Source organism: Oncorhynchus mykiss, chromosome 18, assembly GCF_057628025.1.
Source record: "Oncorhynchus mykiss isolate SJ-2025 chromosome 18, ASM5762802v1, whole genome shotgun sequence".
Lineage (NCBI taxonomy): Eukaryota > Metazoa > Chordata > Actinopteri > Salmoniformes > Salmonidae > Oncorhynchus > Oncorhynchus mykiss.
Window position 1 is genome coordinate 11,989,000 of NC_143039.1, and position 21,631 is coordinate 12,010,630.

The following is a 21,631-nucleotide window of genomic DNA, read 5'->3' on the forward strand; positions in this document are numbered from 1 at the left end:
TTTGTGTCACAATAGAAAAATACACTACATCTCATGGGCATTAATATGGAGTTGGTCATCCCCCCCCCCCCCCCTTTGCTGCTATAAGAGCCGCCACTCTTCTGGGAAGGCTTTCCACTAGATGTTGGGACATTGCTGCGGAGACTTGCTTCCATTCAGCCCAAAAAAAGCATTAGCGAGGTCGGGCAATTAGGCCTGGCTCGCAGTCTGCGTTCCAATTCGTCCCAGAGGTGTTTGATGGGGTTCAGGTCAGAGCTCTGTGCAGGCCAGTCAAGTTCTTCCCACACCGATCTAGACAAAACCATTTCAGTATGGACCTCGCTTTGTGCACGGGGGCATCGTCATGCTGAAACAGGAAAGGCCCTTGTCCAAACTGTTGCCACAAAGTTGGGAGCACAGAATTGTCTAGAATGCCATTGTAAACTGTAGTGTTCGATTTCCCTTCACGAGAACTGAGGGGTTTTGCCCGAACCATAAAAAACAGCCCCAGACCATTATTACCCCTCCACCAAACTTTACAGTTGGCACTATTCGGGCAGGTAGCGTTCTCCTAGCATCTGCCATAACCCAGATTCGTCCGTCGGACTGCCAGATGGTAAGGCGTGATTTATCATTCCAGAGAATGCATTTTCACTGCTCCAGAGTCCAATGGCGGCGAGCTTTACACCACTCCAGCCGACGCTTAGCATTGTGCATGGTGATCTTAGGCTTGTGTGTGACAGGTCATGGAAACCCATTTCATGAAGCTCCAGACGAACAGTTCTTGTGCTGACGTTGCTTCCAGAGGCAGTTTGGAACTTGGTAGTGAGTGTTGCAACTGAGGAAAAACGATTTTTATGCACTACCACTTTGCGGCTGAGACGTTGTTGCTCGTAGACGTTTCCACTTCACAAGAACAGCACTTACAGTTGACTGGGGCAGCCTTAGCACGGCAGAAATTTGACAAACTGACTCGTTGGAAAGGTGGCATCCTATGACGGTGCCACTTTGAAAGTCACTGAGCTCTTCAGTAAGGCCATTCTACCGCCAATGTTTGTCTGTGGAGATTGCATGGCGGTGTGCTCGATTCTATACACCTGTCAGCAACGGCTGTGGCTGAAATAGCCGAATCCACTAATTTGAAGGGGGTGTCCACATACTTTAGTATATATAGTGCAGTTTGCACCTTCTTAAGTATGTCAGGGCTGGACATGAGCTTTTCTTGCCACTTGTCCAAATTATTTTTTACTTGTCCAATAGTTAAAAATACTTCTCTGAAACTGAAAAATTATATAGTAGTAAAAAAAAAAAAAGAACTATTGACAGATGCAATTTGATAATTCTTGTCATTTTTATTTAACCAGGCAAGTCAGTTAAGAACAAATTCTTATTTTCAATGACGGCCTAGGAACAGTGGGTTAACTGCCTGTTCAGGGGCAGAATGACAGATTTGTACCTTGTCAGCTCGGGGATTTGAACTTGCGGTTACTAGTCCAACTCTCTAACCACTAGGCTACCCTGCCGCCCCATAATAACAGTGTAACAACCCCTGACTCTCCAACAACATGGAAACTATGGAAACTAACCATGGAAACTAACCATGGAAACTAACCATGGAAACTAACCATGGAAACTAGAACAAACTGAATCCGCAGACCATAAAGTGCATCACGGGAGTTTATTGACATTTTCCTTTGTGGGGCAGAACTGATGAATTACCGTATAATATGAATAGAATAACAACCTATGACAGACTGATTAAATCTGCTAGACGTGTGTTAACCTCACAATAGCAACATACATAGATAAAGAGATCATCTCTACAACGCAGTGATTAAAATGTCACAGAACACAATGAAGTTTAAGTCCACATGTCAGTGAATAACACATACCAATTTATATTTTATAAACAGACAATTTACTTATGAATGATGTATGTTGTGGAAGCTAAATACAAAACAGTACCAGCACCTATTTCAGTCCAAGTCAAGCAATGAGATGAAAATTGAGTGATGGGAGTGATTTTAATCTTAGCTGGTCTGAGAGAACTGATGAGTCTTCTCTCCTTTATGTATACGTTGGTGTGTTTTTAAGTTGCTCTGTTGAGAGAAACTCTTCCCACAGACAGAGCAGTAGTAAGGCTTCTCTCCTTTATGCATACGTTCATGTGTTTTTAAGTTGCTCTGTTGAGAGAAACTCTTCCCACAGACAGAGCAGTAGTAAGGCTTCTCTCCTGTGTGAATACGTTGATGTGTTTTTAAATGGTTCTGTTGAGAGAACCTCTTCCCACAGTCAGAGCATATGTAAGGCTTTTCTCCAGTGTGTGTTCTCAGATGAACTTTTAGATCAAATGATGTTGTGAAGCATTTTCCACAGTCACAGCAGGAGTAAGGCTTCTCTCCTGTGTGTATACATTGGTGTTTTTTTAAGCTACCCTGGTGGGAGAAACTCTTCCTACAGTCGGAGCAGTAGTAACGCTTCTTTCCTGTATGTATACGTTCATGTGATTTTAAAGTATCCAATCGAGAGAAACTCTTCCCACAGTCAGAGCAGTAGTAAGGCTTCTCTCCTGTGTGTATACGTTGGTGTGATTTTAAATGGTTCTGTTGAGAGAAACTCTTCCCACACTCAGAGCAGGAGAACGGCTTCTCTCCTGCATGTATACGTTGGTGTGCTTTAAAGTTACACAGGTGGGAGAAACTCTTCCTACAGTCAGAGCAGAAGTAAGGCTTCTCTCCTGTGTGTATACGTTGGTGTGATTTTAAATGGTTCTGTTGAGAGAAACTCTTCCCACAGTCAGAGCAGGAGAACGGCTTCTCTCCTGCATGTATACGTTGGTGTGATTTAAAGTTACACAGGTGAGAAAAACTCTTCCCACAGTCAGTGCAGATATAAGGCTTTTCTCCAGTGTGTGTTCTCTGATGAACTGTTAACTCAGATGATGTTGTGAAGCATTTTCCACAGTACGAGCAGGAGTAAGGCTTCTCTCCTGTGTGCACTCTCTGATGAAGTGTCAGAGCCCTTGATGTTGTGAATCTCTTCCTACAGTCAGTACAGGAATACAGATTGTCTCCTGTGTGTATTTTTAAGTGTACTTTTAGCTTTGATAGAATTGGAAAATTCTCCTCACAATGTGGGCAGTGGTGAGACCTCTTAGGTCTGTGATCTTCCTGCTGTGTCTCTCTGGATGTAGGGAATGTCTCAACACGGTCTCCTGTGTGAACAACATCAGAAGAACCAGTCAGTTGGTGTGATATACAGTACCAGTCAAATGTTTGGACACCTACTCCTTCCAGGGTTTTCATTTATGTTTTACAATTTTCTACATTGTAGAATAATAGTGAAGACATCAAAAATATATTTTAGATTTTTCAAAGTAGCCACCCTTTGCCTTGATGAAAGCTTTGCATTCTCTCAACCAGCTTCATGAGGAAGTCATCTGGAATGCATTTCAATTAACAGGTGTGCCTTGTTAAAAGTTACTTTGTGGAATTTCTTTCCTTCTTAATGCGTTTGAGCCAATCAGTTGTGTTGTGACAAGGTAGGGGTGGGATACAGAAGAGCCCTATTTGGTAAAATACCATCCATATTATGACAAAAACAGCTGAAATAAAGCAAAGAGAAACAACATTAGAGTCAAGTGCACCTCAGATCGCAGCCCAAAGAAATGGTTTGTCCTTTTGGTTCCAATTGCCGTGTCTTTCTGAGATGTGGCGTGGTGTGGGTGTACGGATGATCTCTGCTTGTGTGGTTCCCACCGTGAAGCAACGGAGGTGGTGTGGGGGTGCTTTGCTGGTGACACTGTCAGTGATTTATTTAGAATTCAAAGCCACACTTAACCAGCATGGCTACCGGTGTGCCCTAGTAAGAAGACCACTTTGTGCAGCTCACAGCACTGTCATCTCCAATGTACATAATATAAGTAAGTCTACCTGATAAAGCTTCTCAGTAAAGCATTAAAAACAATCAAGCAGCGCATAAAAGTGCTAAACATAGCCCATATTAATATATGTAGCCTAAAAAACAAGGTTCATGATATCAATAACTTGCTAGTTACAAATGACATTCATATTTTGACTCGCTCTGAAACTCTACTTAGATAATACCTTTGATGATACAGTGGTAGCAATACATGGTTATAACATCTGCAGAAAAGACAGAAATGCCAATGGCGGAGGTGTTGCTGTCTATATTCAGAACCACATTCCTGTAAAGATTAGAGACGATCTCATGTTAAATACTGTTGAAGTAATACGGCTACAGATTCATCTGCCTCACCTAAAGCCCATTCTAGTGGGAAGCTGCTATAGACCACCAAGTGCTAACCGTCATTATCTGGATAACGTGTGAAACATTGACTGGCTCTCATCAAGCTGCACACTCAAAAAAAAAAAAAAAAAAAAAAAAAAGCAGCCAACAAGTGCTCATCAAATGTGGGAACTCCTTCAAGACTGCTGGAAAAGCATTCCAGGTGAAGCTGGTTGAGAGAATTCCAAGAGTATGCAAAGTACTTTGAATAATATAAAATATATTTGTTTAACTCTTTTTTATTGGTTACTACATGATTCCATGTGTTATTTCATAGTTTGTTTTCATTGTTGTTCTACAATGTAGAAAGTAGTAAAAAAAATAAGAAAAACCCTTGAATGAGTAGGTTTGCTAGAATGCAGGAACAGAGGAACATAGGAAGAAACCTAGAAAGGAACCGAGGGGTGGCCAGTTCTCTTCTGGCTGTACCGGGTGACTTATGACTTCATATCAGTAGGTTGTACAATACAGGGGAATAAAACTATTCTAAAAGTGGGTAACAGTCTGGGTTGGGGTCAATTCCATTTAAATAACAGTCCATTCAGAAAGTAAACCAAATTCCACATGCTGCTAATTGAAAAGCATTGAAGAGAATTAGAATTTCAGTGTATTTTCTGAATGATCTGGAATTGACACCAACCCTGACAACAGTCTAAGGCTAAAGGGGTGAAAATAATTACCCAGAATCATCGTCCACTCACTATCACAAGGGTTAGTAACTACACAGACTAATTTCATAGAACTTTAAAACACTGGCAGTTTGTCTACTTCACTTCTTTAGTCTCCTCTCTCCTAGCTTTAGACCTCTATAACTTATGACCCAGTCTAACTTATGACCCAGTCTAACTTATGGCCCAGTCTAACTTGTGACCCAGTCTAACTTGTGACCCAGTCTAACTTGTGACCCAGTCTAACTTGTGACCCAGTCTAACTTATGGCCCAGTCTAACTTATGGCCCAGTGTAACTTATGGCCCAGTCTAACTTATGAGGAACCTGCTGTTACCATGACTAACAGATGTCCCAATCTTCTCCTCCTCTTCTTCATCTTTAATGTTGACATTCAGCTCCAGTGTTTGACTGCAGTCTTCCAGCTTCACTGATGCCATCTCTGGATCCTGCAGAGCAAACTGGGCTCCACTGTCACAATCAGGACCCAGTGACTGTGGGTTTGGACTCAGTGTGGAAGGAGAGAGGCAGGCTGGGTTTGTCCTCACTGTTGATGTTACCGGCCTCAGACTTAATTCAAGTCGTCCTGTAGATATAATGAGAAACAGAAAACAACCTTGACAGTTCTGGTGCTTACTTAATTCTCAAAATATATTATATTTTTTGTTGTTCAATTCTCTCATTTCAATAGATCAGGTAGCTAAGCATTGCCAACAAAACATTCATTCAAAACATTAGAAAAAATTCACCCTTTAAATTACACAAATTAGAGATGGATCTAAATGTACAGAATCTAAATGTACAGAATGGTTACCTGGAGGAAAATGAGGGAGGGTTATGCTGTTTCCATTTCAGTCAAGGAGAGGGTTGAGTATTGTTTTAAACTAGTCCAGAAGAGGGTCATGTCATTTGTAATTGATGACATGTCAATATTTCTCAGTGTTTTACCATGACTTGCTTATTAGGCTTTATAAACTGGGTGGTTTGAGCCCTGAACGCTGATTGGCTATATATCAATGTGTGCCTGATGCCGCCCCTCATCTCTGATTCTCTGCTGGGCAATATCAAGTGTGACTATAGGCCATTTAGTGTAATGTCAATCAAATTATCCATAGTCTATAGGCTAAAGCAGGGCTCTCCAACCCTGTTCCTGGAGAGATACCCTCCTGTAGGTTTTAACTCCAACCCGGTTCCTGGAGAGATACCCTCCTGTAGGTTTTAACTCCAACCCGGTTCCTGGAGAGCTACCCTCCTGAAGGTTTTAACTCCAAACCCATTGGTTCAGTTTATAAAATTAGGTGTGCTAGATTAGGGTTAGAGCGAAAGCCTACAGGACTGTAGCTCTCCAGGAACAGGGTTGGAGAGCCCTGGGCTATAGGATACGAAGTGCATGCTGGGAGAAGTGCAGAGCAAAGTTATAATATGGTTCTAGGATAGTTGCTGGGATGGTGTAAATACAACTAGGCTGCATTACACACTGCAAAGGTTATTCCAACCCTGAACAGCGGCCTGCTCTGTGCTTGTTGAGCCAAAACTTTTTTTGAAATGCCGTCTAACCAATGCTGTGCTGTGTCGGCCTATCCTAACCAATGGCTGTGCTGTGTCGGCTTAACCAATAGCTGTGCTGTGTCGGCCTATCCTAACCAATGGCTGTGCTGTGTCGGCCTATCCTAACCAATGGCTGTGCTGTGTCATCCTAACCAATGACTGTGCTGTGTAGGCCTATTCTAACCAATGGCTGTGCTGTGTCATCCTAACCAATGACTGTGCTGTGTAGGCCTATCCTAACCAATGGCTGTGCTGTGTAGTCCTATCCTAACCAATGGCTGTGCTGTGTCATCCTAACCAATGGCTGTGCTGTGTCGGCCTATCCTAACCAATGGCTGTGCTGTGTCGGCCTATCCTAACCAATGGCTGTGCTGTGTCGGCCTATCCTAACCAATGGCTGTGCTGTGTCGGCCTATCCTAACCAATGGCTGTGCTGTGTAGTCCTATCCTAACCAATGGCTGTGCTGTGTCATCCTAACCAATGGCTGTGCTGTGTAGGCCTATCCTAACCAATGGCTGTGCTGTGTCATCCTAACCAATGGCTGTGCTGTGAAGGCCTATCCTAACCAATGGCTGTGCTGTGTAGTCCTATCCTAACCAATGGCTGTGCTGTGTCATCCTAACCAATGGCTGTGCTGTGTAGGCCTATCCTAACCAATGGCTGTGCTGTGTAGGCCTATCCTAACCAATGGCTGTGCTGTGTCGGCCTATCCTAACCAATGGCTGTGCTGTGTCGGCCTATCCTAACCAATGGCTGTGCTGTGTCATCCTAACCAATGGCTGTGCTGTGTAGGCCTATCCTAACCAATGGCTGTGCTGTGTCGGCCTATCCTAACCAATGGCTGTGCTGTGTCGGCCTATCCTAACCAATGGCTGTGCTGTGTCGGCCTATCCTAACCAATGGCTGTGCTGTGTCGGCCTATCCTAACCAATGGCTGTGCTGTGTCGGCCTATCCTAACCAATGGCTGTGCTGTGTCGGCCTATCCTAACCAATGGCTGTGCTGTGTCGGCCTATCCTAACCAATGGCTGTGCTGTGTCGGCCTATCCTAACCAATGGCTGTGCTGTGTCGGCCTATCCTAACCAATGGCTGTGCTGTGTAGTCCTATCCTAACCAATGGCTGTGCTGTGAGGAAGAGAGCGAAAGGTTTCTTCAGATTTTTTTGTTGATTATTCCAAGTCCCAAAAAATACACACAATCTTGCGCATGGACTAGCGCACACTCACCATGCACTCTTTAAATATCCTACCTCCATGTCAGTGAAGGGCTGTTGAGTTAAAACCCAGACTAGCCTATTCCTCAACCCACCATGCACTCTTTAAATAACCTACCTCCATGTCAGTGAAGGGCTGTTGAGTTAAAACCCAGACTCCACTTGAGGGGTTATGCCATAGGCCTCTTTTAGTGAAGAAGATGTCAAAAAAGCACAGGCCTACCACTTGTTAGAATAACATGAAGAAAATAAAACTGATCCGATTATATAAAGGGATCTATAACAGTGTTTTTGGTCAGCGCTGCTTTACGCTAGAAACAAGCTGTAAAATAACCAGGAAAGAAGTTACGTTGTTTCCTTGACATTCAGAGGCTGTGCTACAACCTTCAATAGCCCAGGAGACAAACAAAAAAAGACTTGTAATCTAATTCTGTCACTACCAATTTATTAAGCTATTTACTTTCTGTACAATAGAAGATGTTTAAACTAGAGGTCGACTGATTCATCGGAATGGCCAACTAATTAGGGCCGATTTCAAGTTTTCATAACAATCGGAAATCGGTCTTTCTTTTTTTTTTACAACTTTATTTAACTTGGCAAGTCAGTTAAGAACACATTCTTATTTTCACTGACGGCATACCAGGGAACGGTGGGTTAACTGCCTCGTTCAGGGGCAGAACGACAGATTTTCACCTTGTCAGCTCGGGGGATTCAATCTTGCAACTAGTCCAACGCTCTAACCACCTGCCTCTCATTGCACTCCATTGCACTCCACGAGGAGACTGCCTGTTACGCGAATGCAGTAAGTCAAGGTAAGTTGCTAGCTAGCATTAAACTTATCTTATAAAAATCGATCAATCGTAATCACTAGTTAACGATATTACTAGTTTATCTAGCGTGTCCTGCGTTGCATATAATCGATGCGGTGCGTATCGTTGCTCCAATGTGTACCTAACCATAAACATCAATGCCTTTCTTAAAATCAATACACAGAAGTATATATTTTTAAACCTGCATTTTTGGCTAAAAGAAATCCAGGTTAGCAGGGAATATTAACCAGGTGAAATTGTGTCACTTCTCTTGCGTTCATTGCACGCAGAGTCAGGGTATATGCAACAGTTTGGGCTGCCTAATTTGCCAGAATTTTACATAATTATGATATAACATTGAAGGCTGTGCAAATGTAACAGGAATATTTAGACTAATGGATCTCACCCCTTAGATAAAATACGGAAAGATTCCGTATTTCACTGAAAGAATAAACATCTTGTTTTCGAGATGATATTTTCCAGATTCGACCATATTAATGACCTAAGGCTCGTATTTCTGTGTGTTATTATGTTATTACTAAGTCTATGATTTGATAGAGCAGTCTGACTGAGCGGTGGTAGGCAGCAGCAGGCTCGTAAGCATTCATTCAAATAGCACCTTCGTGCGTTTAGCCAGCAGCTCTTCGTTGTGCGTCAAGCATTGCATTGTTTATGACTTCAAGCCTATCAACTCCCGAGATTAGGCTGGTGTAACCGAAGTGAAATGGCTAGCTAGTTAGCGGGGTGCGCGCTAATAGCGTTTCAAACGTCAATCGCGCTGAGACTTGGAGTGGTTGTTCCCCTTGCTCTGCATGGGTAACGCTGCTTCAAGGGTGGCTGTTGTAGTTGTGCTCCTGGATCGAGCCCAGGGAGCAGCGAGGAGAGGGACGGAAGCTATACTGTTACACTGGTAATACTAAAGTGCCTATAAGAACATCCAATAGTCAAAGGTTAATGAAATACAAATGGTATAGAGACAAATAGTCCTATAATTCCTATAATAACTACAACCTAAAACATCTTACCTGGGAATATTGAAGACTCATGTTAAAAGGAACCACCAGCTTTCATATGTTCTCATGTTCTGAGCAAGGAACTGAAACGTTAGCTTTCTTACATGGCACATATTGCACTTTTACTTTCTTCTCCAACACTTTGTTTTTGCATTATTTAAACCAAATTGAACGTTTCATTATTTATTTGAGGCTAAATTGATTTTATTGATGTATTGAATTAAGTTAAAATAAGTGTTCATTCAGTATTGTTGTAATTGTCATTTGTACAAATAATGTTTTTTTTTTCATAAAAAAAAATCAGCCGATTAATCGGTATTGGATTTTTTTGGTATCAGACAGCTTTTAGGGAAATGCTTGTTGGGTTAAAGACACAGAATGAGAGTAGCCAGCAGTTAGAGATGTACATTTCTCTGCTAAAAGACTGGATGGTCAATCCGATATCTGACTGCAGATGCATCCTCAGCAGACATCCGGGTTTTTATACTTCTAGCGCTTAACCGGAGCAGAGCTGTTGTCAAGGAAGCAAGTTTGTGTTTATACTGGACCTCCCGCCCACCAATCACGTCAGATGGTCTCTGATTTAGTTATTTGCAAACCGGGACAATTTCGTTGCAAACAAGAAACACTGATTTGGCATTGGAGAAATATGGAGATGAACACATAGGCCTTTCTTCATTCTTAGCCTGTGTGGTATTTAAAAAATGTGGCTAATACGTAAAATTACGTAGACTTGTATGAAATGTTTATAAAATGCTTTCCCCCCCCCCTCCTCCCTCAGATCTGAAAATACGATGATAGATTCATGGAATGCTTTCACCATAAAATAGATGTCAACCCCTATTCTTGTTCACGGTGGTCTGCGAACCCACGACCTTCTGTCCCGCAGCCCTGAACGCTATCAGAATGTCCTTACAGGACGAAGAACAATTAATAAAGTTCATATCTAAAGGCTCTGGTCTGTCCAAGAAGTGTTGGTAAACATGTTCTCTGCTATCCATCTTGTTTTAATCATTATTTTGGGGTATAAAGAGAGCGTCTTTTTTATTTCAAGCGTTCATGGAGGGTTTATGTCTAATATATTTTGCTGACAGGACGGCCTCCATTTTCCTTTCAGATATTTTCTCCATGTAACCCTTATTAAACATGTTCACTCTACGTGCAGATAAGCTATAGCAGACTTCCTAAAATCCACGTTAATGCATAAATGACTAAATAAACAATTAATACAAGGTTGCAGTTTGAGGCATAACTATGTACTATTTTCCACTATTTCACTCACATAGTGACAACTATAGATAAATATAGAAACTGAATGTGTCTGAATATTGTTACAGTGACATGTAGAAATCAGACGAACATGACATTCTGCTTGTAAACAGTAAAACAACCCTGAAACTGTCTCTCTGGTGCAGCCGCACAGCCTGCAAGTCTATTGACTCAGACCGAGAGGCGCCGCCATTTTACCAGCTCATAAACATATGGAAATAATCACAATAATAAACATGTCAAACGAACTCACAAATCTCAAATCAATTGATTCTTTATGAAATTAGATTAACGAAATAATGTACATCCATTCACTCTGACAAACCCAAAGTCTAAACTTAGCTAGCTAAATGTGACTTCTAAAATTATATTTAATCACGTTCTTCACTCACTCGGTTCAGCACAAAACTAAAACGTCATAAAACCTTTAACAAACGCGATAATACCTTGACGGGTTTGCTACCTAACATGTTACGACATGTTCTTTCGATATTAGAGCGTTTAAACGTGCTATTGCATACCTTTAGTAATACTTCAGAAACGGACACAACCGCTACTGTCTTCAGAGCACAGTTCCACAGACTTCATTGTGTCCGGAGCCTGCCCGGAACTTCCTGTTTCCCGACTATTAATATATATATATACAGTTGAATTCGGAAGTTTACATACAGCTTAGCCAAATACATTTGAACTCAGTTTTTCACAATTCCTAACATGTAATTCTGGTAAAAATTCCCTGTCTTAGGTCAGTTAGGATCATCACTTTATTTTTAAGAATGTGAAATGTCAGAATAATAGCAGAGACAATGATTTACTTCAGCTTTTATTTCTTTCATCACATTCCCAGTGGGTCAGAAGTTTACATGCACTCAATTAGTATTTGGTAGCATTGCCTTTAAATTGTTTAACTTGGGTAAAACGTTTCAGGTGGCCTTCCACAAGCTTCCCACAATAAGTTGGGTGAATTTTGGCCCATTCCTCCTGACAGAGCTGGTGTAACTGAGTCAGGTTTGTAGGCCTCCTTGCTCGCACACACTTTTTCAGTTCTGCCCACAAATGTTCTATAGGATTGAGGTCAGGGCTTGAGGTCAGGGCTTTGTGATGGCCACTCCAATACCTTGACTTTGTTGTCCTTAAGCCATTTTGCCACAACTGGAAGTATGCTTGGGGTCCATTTGGAAGACCCATTTGCGACCAAGCTTTAACTTTAACTGATGTCTTGAGATGTTGCTTCAATATATACACATAAATTTCCTTCCTCATGATGCCATCTATTTTGTGAAGTGCACCAGTCCCTCCTGCAGCAAAGCACCCCAACAACATTATGCCGCCACCCCCGTGCTTCATGGTTGGGATGGTGTTCTTCAGCTTGCAACCCCTCCCCCCTTTTCCTCCAAACATAATAATGGCCATTATGGCCAAACAGTTCTATTTTGTTTCATCAGACCAGAGGACATATCTCCAAAAAGTACAATCTTTGTCCCCATTTGCAGTTGCAAACCGTAGTCTGGCTTTTTTATGTCAGTTTTGGAGCAGTGGCTTCTTCCTTGCTGAGCGACCTTTCAGTTTATGTTGATATAGGACTTGTTTAACTGTGGAAATAGATACTTTTGTACCTGTTTCCTCCAGCATCTTCACAAGGTCCTTTGCTGTTGTTCTGGGATTGATTTGCACTTTTCGCACAAAAGTACATTCATCTCTAGGAGACAGAACGCTGCGTGGTCCCAAGGTGTTTATACTTGCGTACTATTGCTTGTACAGATGAACGTGGTACCTTCAGGCGTTTGGAAATTGCTCCCAGAAATCTTGCTTCTTTGTAGGTGACCAAATACTTATTTTCCACCATAATTTGCAAATAAATTCATTAAAAATCCTACAATGTGATTTTTGGATTTTTTTTCTAATTTGGTCTGTCATAGTTGAAGTGTACCTATGATGAAAATTACAGGCCTCTCTCATCTTTTTAAGTGGGAGAACTTGCACAATTGGTGGCTGACTAAATACTTTTTTGCCCCACTGTATATATATACACACATAAACTCTGCGAAAAAAGAAAAAAAAGAAAAATCCTCTCACTGTCAACTGCATTTATTTTCAGCAAACTTAACATGTGTAAATATTTGTATGAACATGAGTTTCAACTGAGACATAAACTGAACAAGTTCCACAGGCATGTGACTAACAAAAATTGAATAATGTGTCCCTGTATAAAGGGGGGGGGGGGGGTCAAAATCAAAAGTAACAGTCAGTATCTGGTGTGGCCACCAGCTGCATTAAGTACTGCAGTGCATCTCCTCCTCATGGATTGCACCAGATTTGCCAGTTCTTGCTGTGAGATGTTACCCCACTCTTCCACCAAGGCACCTGCAAGTTCCCAGACATTTCTAGGGGGAATGGCCCTAGCTATCACCCTCCGATCCAACAAGTCCCAGACATGCTCAATGGGATTGAGATCCGGGCTCTTCCCTGGCCATGCAAGAACACTGACAATCCTCCACTTGCAAAAAAATTGTGCACAGAATGAACAGTATCGCTGGTGGCATTGTCATGCTGGATGGTCATGTCAGGATGAGCCTGCAGGAAGGGTACCACATGAGGGAGGAGGATGTCTTCCCTGTAACGCACAGCGTTGAGATTGCCTGCAATGACAACAAAATCAGTACGATGATGCTGACACACCGCCCTAGACCATGACGGACCCTTCACCTCCAAATCGATTCCACTCCAGACAGAGTACAGGCCTTGGTATAACGCTCATTCCTTTGACGATAAATGTGAATCCGTGGTGAGACAAAACCGCGACTCGTCAGTGAAGAGAACTTTTTTGCCAGTCCTGTCTGGTCCAGCAACGGTGAGTATGTGCCCATAGGCGACGTTGTTGCCGGTGATGTCTGGTGAGGACCTGCCTTACAACAGGCCTATAAGCCCTCAGTCCAGCCTCTCTCAGGTTATTATGGACAATCTGAGCACTGATGGAGGGATTGTGCCTTCCTGGTGTAACTTGGACAGTTGTTGTTGCCATCCTGTACCTGTCCCGCAGGTGTGATGTTTGGATGTACCGATCCTGTGCAGGTGTTGTTACACGTGGTCTGCCACTGCGAGGACGTTCCGCTGCCTGTCTTGTCTCCCTGTAGCGCTGTCTTAGGCATTTCACAGTACGGACATTGCAATTTATTGTCCTGGCCACATCTGCAGTCCTTGCAGCATGCCTAAGGCACATTCACGCAGATGAGCAGGGACCCTGGGCATCTTTCTTTTGGTGTTTTTCAGAGTCAGTAGAAAGGCCTCTTTAGTGTCCTAAGCTTTCATAACTGTGACGTTAATTGCTTAAGCTGTTCTTGTCTTAACGACCGTTCCACAGGTGCATGTTCATTAATTGTTTATGGTTCATTGACCAAGCATGGGAAACAGTGTTTAAACCCTTTACAATGAAGATCTGTGAAGTTATTTCGATTTTTACAAATTATATTTGAAAGACAGGGTCCTGAAAAAGGGACGTTTATTTTTTTGCTGGGTTAATATATATGGAAATCAGTCTATTTCAATGTAATTAATTAGGCCCTAATCTATGAATTTCACATGATTGGGCAGGGATGCAGCCTTGGAGGGCAAAGGCCCACCCACTTGGGAGCCAGACCCAGTCAATCAGAATAAGTTTTTCCCCACAAAATTGCTTTATTACAGGCAGAAATACTCCTCAGCAACCCCCTCAGACAATCCCATAGGTGAAGAAGCCGGATGTGGAGGTTGTGGGCTGGTATGGTTACATGTGGTCTGCGGTTGTGAGGCCGGTTGGACAAACTGCCAAATTCTCTGAAAATGAGACTGGAGGCGGCTTATGGTAGAGAAATTAACATTAAATTATCTGGAAACAGCTCTGGTGGACATTCTTGCAGTCAGCAAGCCAACCACAAACCTTGTGAGACATCTGTGGCATTGTGTTGTGACAAAACTGCACATTTTAATAAAGTAGCGTTTTATTGTCCAAAGCACAAGGTGCACCTGTGTAATGATCATGCTGTTTAATCAGCTTCTTGATATGCCACACCTGTGGATGGATTATCATGGCAAAGGAGAAATGCTCATTAACATGGACGTAAACAAATTTACGCACAACATTTGAGAGAAATAAGCTTTTTGTGTATTTGGAACATTTCTGGGATATTTTATTTCAGCTCATGAAACATGGGACCAACACTTTACATGTGGCGTTTTATATTTTTGTTCAGTGTAGTGAGACAACCTGAACCTGTCAGTCGATAATGGGTTACTAAAAAAAAAAATCAACATTCACTACCACAGTTTAAACTATTCAACAACTTACGTGCAAATGGGGAATCCTGTACATTAGTTCTCCCTCTGTATCATGTGAAAGGAAACTCCTATTTCCAGGTCTGAATACATTTTATTATCCTTTTCTCCTGATTCGCTACCTTGTTTAGCAGCTGGTTCAAAGTTTGGTAGTGGTGGTAGATGGATGAGGATCTTTCCAGGTGACTGGACAGTTTTTTCCCCCTCATCAAGCGACACACGATACGCCATAATGACAAAGCAAAAACAGTTTATTTTTATTTTTTGGGGGGGGGGGGTTTAAAAACTCAAATATTGCATTCACATAAGTATTCAGACCCTTTACTTAATACTTTGTTGAAGCATGTTTGGCAGTGATTACAGACTCGAGTCTTCTTGGGTATGATGCTACAAGCTTGGCAAACCTGTATTTGAGGAGTTTCTCCCATTCTTCTCTGCAGATCCTCTCAAACTCTGTCAGGTTGGATGGGGAGCGTCACTGCACAGCTAGTTTCAGGTCTCTCCAGAGATGTTCAATCGGGTTCAAGTCCAGGCTCTGGCTGGGCCACACAAGGACATTCAGAGACTTGTACCGAATTTACTCCTGCATTGTCTTGGCTGTGTGCTTAGGGTCGTTGTGGTCCTGAATGCTATGGAACAGGTTTTCATCAAGGATCTCTCTACAATTTGCTCCGTTCACCTTTCCTCAATCTTGACTAGTTTCCTAGTCCCTGCCGCTGAAAAACATCCCCACAGCATGATACTACCACCACCATGCTTTACCGTAGGCATGGTGACAGGTTTCCTCCAGACGTGACACCTGGTATTCAGGCCAAAGAGTTCAATCTTGGTTTCATCAGACCAGAGAATCTTGTTTCTCATGGTCAGAGAGTCCTTTAGGTGCCTTTTGGCAAACTCCAAGCAGGCTGTCATGTGCCTTTTACTGAAGAGTGGCTTCCGTCTGGCCACTCTACCATAAAGGCCGGAATGGTGGAGTGCTGCAGAGATGGTTGTCCTTCTGGAAGATTCTCCCATCTCCACAGAGGAACTCTGGAGCTCTGTCAGAGTGACCATCGATTGCTCAATTTGGACGGGCGGCCAACTCTAGGAAGTGTCTTGGTGGTTCCAAACTTCTTCCAATGAAGAATGATGGAGGCCACTGTGTTCTTGGTTACCTTCTTTGCTGCAGAAATGTTTTGGTACCCTTTCCCAGATACATGCCTCAACGTAATCTTGTTTCAGGATCTACTGACAATTCCTTTGACCTCATGGCTTGGTTTTTGCTCTGACTTGCACTGTCAACTGTGGGACCTTATATGGACAGGTGTGTGCCTTTCCAAATCATGTCCGATCAATTGATTTTACCACAGGTGGCCTCCAATCAAGTTGTAGAAACATTTCAATGATGATCAACGGAAAAGGGATGCACCTGAGCTCAACTTCAAGTCTCATAGAAAAGGGTCTGAATACTTATGTAAAGAAGGTTTCTGTTTTTTTATTTTTAATACATATGCAAGAAATTTCACTATCAATTTTAGAATAAGGATGTAAAAAAAAAATGCTAAAGTGAAGTGGTCTGAATACTTTACGCACAATATATATATTTTTTACCATCCAAAGTTTGGGGCCTAAAACATCCGGGGCTGAAGCCCCGAAAGCCCAGGACTAGTAACGCCACTGGATGTATTTATCCAAACACATTCATGATCAGTAACTAAAATAACTAATCTAGTTTTAAAGACAATTAATAAAACACATGTATTCATTTCATTAACTGGGTATCATTAAATAAAGTTGTAAAATAATCGCCCCAACCTAGTGGTGAAAAGTGATCATCTCTATCTGATACATGTTGTGAGTTCCGGCGCTTGACTTGGGCAGGAACTTAACGGAGTGGAGTACCAGGCCCTCAAATGTTCTACTGCTTGAGCTCCTGTTCCTGTTATAGATGAGCTCAAAAGTATTGTGGAGGTCCTGAAGCTAAATATAAAGTGCCGGCACTTATTTCGGTCCAAGTCAAGCAATCAGATAAAAATCACTCCATCACTCAATTTTAATCTCAGCTGATCTGAGAGAACTGACGAGGCTTCTCTCCTTTATGTATACGTTGGTGTGTTTTTAATTGGTTCTGTAGAGAGAAACTCTTCCCACAGACAGAGCAGATGTAAGGCTTCTCTCCTTTGTGTTTACGTTGGTGTGTTTTTAAGTTGCTCTCTTGAGAGAAACTCTTCCCACAGTCAGAGCAATAGTAAGGCTTCTCTCCTGTGTGTATACGTCGGTGTGTTTTTAAGTTGCTCTGTTGAGAGAAACTCTTCCCACAGTCAGAGCAAGAGTATGGCTTCTCTCCTGTATGTATACGTTGGTGTGCTTTAAAGCTACCCTGGTGAGAAAAACTCTTCCTACAGTCAGAACAGGAGTAAGGCTTCTTTCCTGTATGGGTGCGTCCATGTGATTTTAAGGTATACAATCGGGAGAAACTCTTCCCACAGTCAGAGCAGGAGTATGGCTTCTCTCCTGAATGTATACGTTGGTGTGCTTTAAAGTTACACAGGTGGGAGAAACTCTTTCCACAGTCAGAACAGACATAAGGCTTTTCTCCAGTGTGTGTTCTCTGATGAACTGTTAACTCAGACGATGTTGTGAAGCATTTTCCACAGTCACAGCAGGAGTAAGGCTTCTCTCCTGTGTGTAGACGTTGGTGTTTTTTGAAGTTGCTCTGTTGAGAGTAACTCTGCCCACAGTACGAGCAGTAGTAAGGCTTCTCTCCAGTGTGCACTCTCTGATGAAGTGTCAGAGCCCTTGATGTTGTGAATCTCTTCCCACAGTCAGTACAGGAATACAGATTCTCTCCTGTGTGTATTTTTAGGTGTGTTTTTAGCTTTGATATAATTGGGAAAATCTCCTCACAATGTGGGCAGTGGTGAGACCTCTTAGCTCTGTGATCTTCCTGCTGTTGCTCTCTGGCTGTAGAGAATGTCTCAACATGGTCTCCTGTGTGAACAACATCAGAAGAACCAGTCAGTTGGTTTGATTTTCATGTCAAATGTATTTTATGAAGCTACATCTGCATTGCTTGCTCTTTGGGGTTTTAGGCTGGGTTTCTGTAAAGCACTGTGTGACAACTGCTGATGTAAAAAGTGTATCATAAAATACATTTGACATGTATAAGTGCTTTACAGAAACCCAGCCTCAATCCCCAAAGAGCAAGCAACGCAGATGTAGAAGCACAGTGGTTAGGAAACACTCCTAGAAGGCAGGAAGCTAGGAAGGAACCAGACTCTGAGGGGTGGCCAGTTCTCTTCTGTCTGTACAGGGTGACATACGTATTCATATCAGTAGGCTGTACAATACAGGGGAATAAAACTATTCTAAAAGTGGGTAACAGTCTGGGTTGGGGTCAATTCCTTTTAAATAACAGTCAATTCAGAAAGTAAACCAATTTCCAATTCCACATTTTCCTAAATGAAAATCATTGAAGAGAACTGGAATTTCAGTGTATTTCCCTAAATATCTGGAATTGGCCCGAACAGTCGAAGGCAAAAGGAGTGAAAATAATTATCCATAATCATCGTCCACTCACTATCACAAGGGTTAGTAACTACATAGACTCATTTCATAGAACTTTAAAACACTGGCAGTTTGTCTACTTCACTTCTTTAGTCTCCTCTCTGATCACTCCAGATAGACCAGTTGTTCAGGGATGTTTGATGTCAGAATTACAGAAGTCAACCTATCAATAGACTGGTCATAAGTTAAGGTCTAATTTATGAAGATAACTTATAGATAGATAGAACCTGCTGTTACCATGACTAACAGTTGTCCTAATCTTCTCCTCCTCCTCTTCTTCATCTTTAATGTTGACATTCAGCTCCAGTGTTTGACTGCAGTCTTCCAGCTTCACTGATGCCATCTCTGGATCCTGCAGAGCAAACTGGGCTCCACTGTCACAATCAGGACCCAGTGACTGTAGGTTCCTACTTAGTGTGGAAGGAGAGAGACAGGATTGGTTTGTCCTCACTGTTGACGTTAACGGCCTCAGACTTAATCTGAGTCGGTCTGTAGTAATAAAGACAAACGGACACAAAAGTTATTGTCTTGACAGTTCTGGCGCTTTCTATATTCTCTAAAAATGTATTTTTTCTTGTTCAATCATCTCATTTCAACAGATCAGGTAGTTAAACATTGAGAACAAAACATTAATTCATATTAGACAGAAAGTTCACACTTTAAATGACCCAACGTAAGAGATAAATGTACAGAATCTAAATGTACAGAATGGTTACCTGAAGGAAAATGAAGGTTATGCTTTATCAATCTCAGTCAAGGGGAGGGTTTAGTATTGTTTTAATCTCGTCCAGAAGGGGGTCATGTCATTTGTAATTGATGGATAGTTTGTGCCCTTAACACTGATTGGCTGACAGCCATGGCATATTAGACCATATACCACAGGTATGACAAAACATTCCTTTTTACTGTTCTAATTACATTGGTAACCCGTTTATAATAGCAATAATTCTGTATCCAGGCCCTCCACAACAGCCCTTATCTGTGGTATATTGGCCATATAACAAACCCCCTCTGACCTTAAATATATCAGGGTTAAGGGCTGTATCCAGGCCCTCCACAACAGCCCTTAGCCGTGGTATATTGGCCATATAACAAACCCCCTCTGGCCTTATATGCCTCCCCTCATCTCTGATTCTCTGCTGGACAATATCAAGTGGGACTATAGGCTATTTAATGTGATGCCAATCAAATGATCCACAGCCTATAGAATACCAAGTGCATGCTGGGAGGAAGCACAGAGCAAAGTTATACTGTATTTCTATGACAGTTGCTGGGATGGTGTAAATACTGGGAAAGGTTATTCCAACCCACACGTGTTAATCCCAAACGTGTTTAATGCTGTATAACCAATGGCTGTGCTGTGATTTTATTGTTGATTAGGCCTAGTCCCCCAAAAATATACTATTCCTCCACACACCAGGCCTCTTTTATTGAAGACAATGTCCAAAAGCAAGCATTCAGGGGGGTTAAGTTCAATATATATTTTGTTGACGGGATGGCCATCCATTTTGCTTTCAGAGGTCCTTATTGTAAATAATGTTCACTCCCTAAGTGCAGTTAATATATAGTAGACTACCTAAATTTACATAAATAAACGTTTAATAAAAGGTTGCAGTTTGTTTGAAGCAGAACTATGCACTATGTTCTACTTATTTCACCCACAAAAAAACGATTGTATTTCCCATTCACACCATAGTAACTACTATCGATAAATATAGAAACAACTGAATGTGTCTGAATATTGTTACAGTGACATGTAGAAATCAGACGAACATGACATTCTGCTTGTAAACAGTAAAACAACCCTGAAACTGTCTCTCTGGTGCAGCCGCACAGCCTGCAAGTCTATTGACTCAGACCGAGAGGCGCCGCCATTTTACCAGCTCATAAACATATGGAAATAATCACAATAATAAACATGTCAAACGAACTCACAAATCTCAAATCAATTGATTCTTTATGAAATTACTTTGACGAAATAAGGTAAATTAATAAACTCTGAAAAACCCAAAGTCTGTCAGCTAGCTAACTATATGACTAACATTATATTTTTTAGCACGTTCTTCACAAACCTTTATTAACAAACGCGATAATAACTTGACGGATTTGCGACCTGACATGTTCTTTCGATATTATAAAGTTTAAACGTGCAATGACATACCTGTTAGTAATACATTTGAAACGGACATAAAAGCTATCGTCTTCAGAGAACAGTTCTGACGCTTTCATTATGGCTGACGCCTGCCCGGAACTTCCTGTTCGCAGACTCCCGCAGCGCAACAGGACTTGTCCTTGTTTGGTCGGGTTTAATGGCGGTTGGTCAATATGTTGCAGTACCACCCCAACTGGACTTTAAGTATAAACCACGTTTCCCCAACTGGCGGCTCACGGGTGGTTTTATTTGGCCCCCCAAGTTTTAATGAGCAAAACAAATAACCATAATAGACTGTAAAAACACCAGGAAATCAGCTCCAAGTGATTTTAAATACAAATATTATAATTTGTATTCATTTATTTTTATTTAACCTTTATTTAACTAGGCAAGTCAGTTAATAAGAACGAATTCTTATTTACACTGACTGCCTACGGGGGAACAGTGGGTTAACTGCCTTGTTCAGGGGCAGAGAGAGAGAGATGTTGACCTTGTCAGCTCGGGATTCGATCCAGCAACCTTTCGGTTACTGGCCCAAGTGGTGGAAAAAGTACCCAATTGTCAATCTTGAGTAAAAGTAAAGATACCTTAATTAATAGAACATTTCTCCAAGGGGAAGTCACACAGTAAAATACTGCTTGAGTTAAAGTCTAAAAGTGTTTGATTTTAAATATACTTAAGTATCAAAAGTAAATGTATTTGATAAAATATACTTAAGTATAAATCATTTCAAATTCCATATGTTAAACAAACCAGACGGCACCATTTCCTTGTTTTTTTTACATTTACGGATAACCAGGGGTACACTCCAACAC

General features: G+C 41.7%; 4 protein-coding genes across 5 annotated transcripts in view; 1 reads left to right on the plus strand and 3 right to left on the minus strand.

The window, feature by feature from the left end:
* Positions 1–21,631, plus strand: part of nkpd1 (NTPase, KAP family P-loop domain containing 1) — a 57,772-nt gene that overhangs the window by 12,779 nt on the left and 23,362 nt on the right. The gene's annotated exons all lie outside the window — the stretch shown is intronic.
* Positions 1–21,631, minus strand: part of LOC110528793 (uncharacterized) — a 72,168-nt gene that overhangs the window by 11,552 nt on the left and 38,985 nt on the right. Inside the window, exon 1 of one of the 2 annotated variants that reach the window (XM_090207085.1) lies at positions 11,329–11,430. The exons of the other annotated variant lie outside the window; for it this stretch is intronic. The gene's annotated coding sequence lies outside the window, so the exon portion shown is untranslated. Of the gene's footprint in view, positions 1–11,328; positions 11,431–21,631 lie in introns of those variants that run through there. 2 annotated transcript variants of the gene reach the window in all.
* On the minus strand, positions 1,641–7,840 carry LOC110528889 (uncharacterized). The gene is given in 4 exon segments (XM_090209463.1): positions 1,641–3,193; positions 5,292–5,445; positions 5,447–5,524; positions 7,835–7,840. Coding segments are annotated over 4 exon segments (1,422 nt in total). The 3' UTR covers positions 1,641–2,009.
* On the minus strand, positions 14,463–20,955 carry LOC149975376 (uncharacterized). Its single transcript, XM_090207120.1, has 3 exons — positions 20,826–20,955; positions 18,902–19,153; positions 14,463–18,088 (listed from the first exon to the last, which is right to left on the minus strand). Exons 1-3 carry the CDS (start codon positions 20,851–20,853, stop codon positions 17,157–17,159), a joined length of 1,212 nt encoding a protein of 403 aa, XP_090063246.1. The 5' UTR covers positions 20,854–20,955; the 3' UTR covers positions 14,463–17,156.

Excerpts from the sequence above, each read along its gene's own strand:
- LOC149975376 (XM_090207120.1), bottom strand. The coding sequence starts at position 20,853 with ATGTCCGTTTCAAATGTATTACTAACAG. Across the intron at positions 19,154-20,825 it reads TTCAAATGTATTACTAACAG|ACCGACTCAGATTAAGTCTG; the intron begins GTATGTCATTGC and ends TTATTACTACAG. Across the intron at positions 18,089-18,901 it reads TAGGACAACTGTTAGTCATG|GAGACCATGTTGAGACATTC; the intron begins GTAACAGCAGGT and ends TTGTTCACACAG.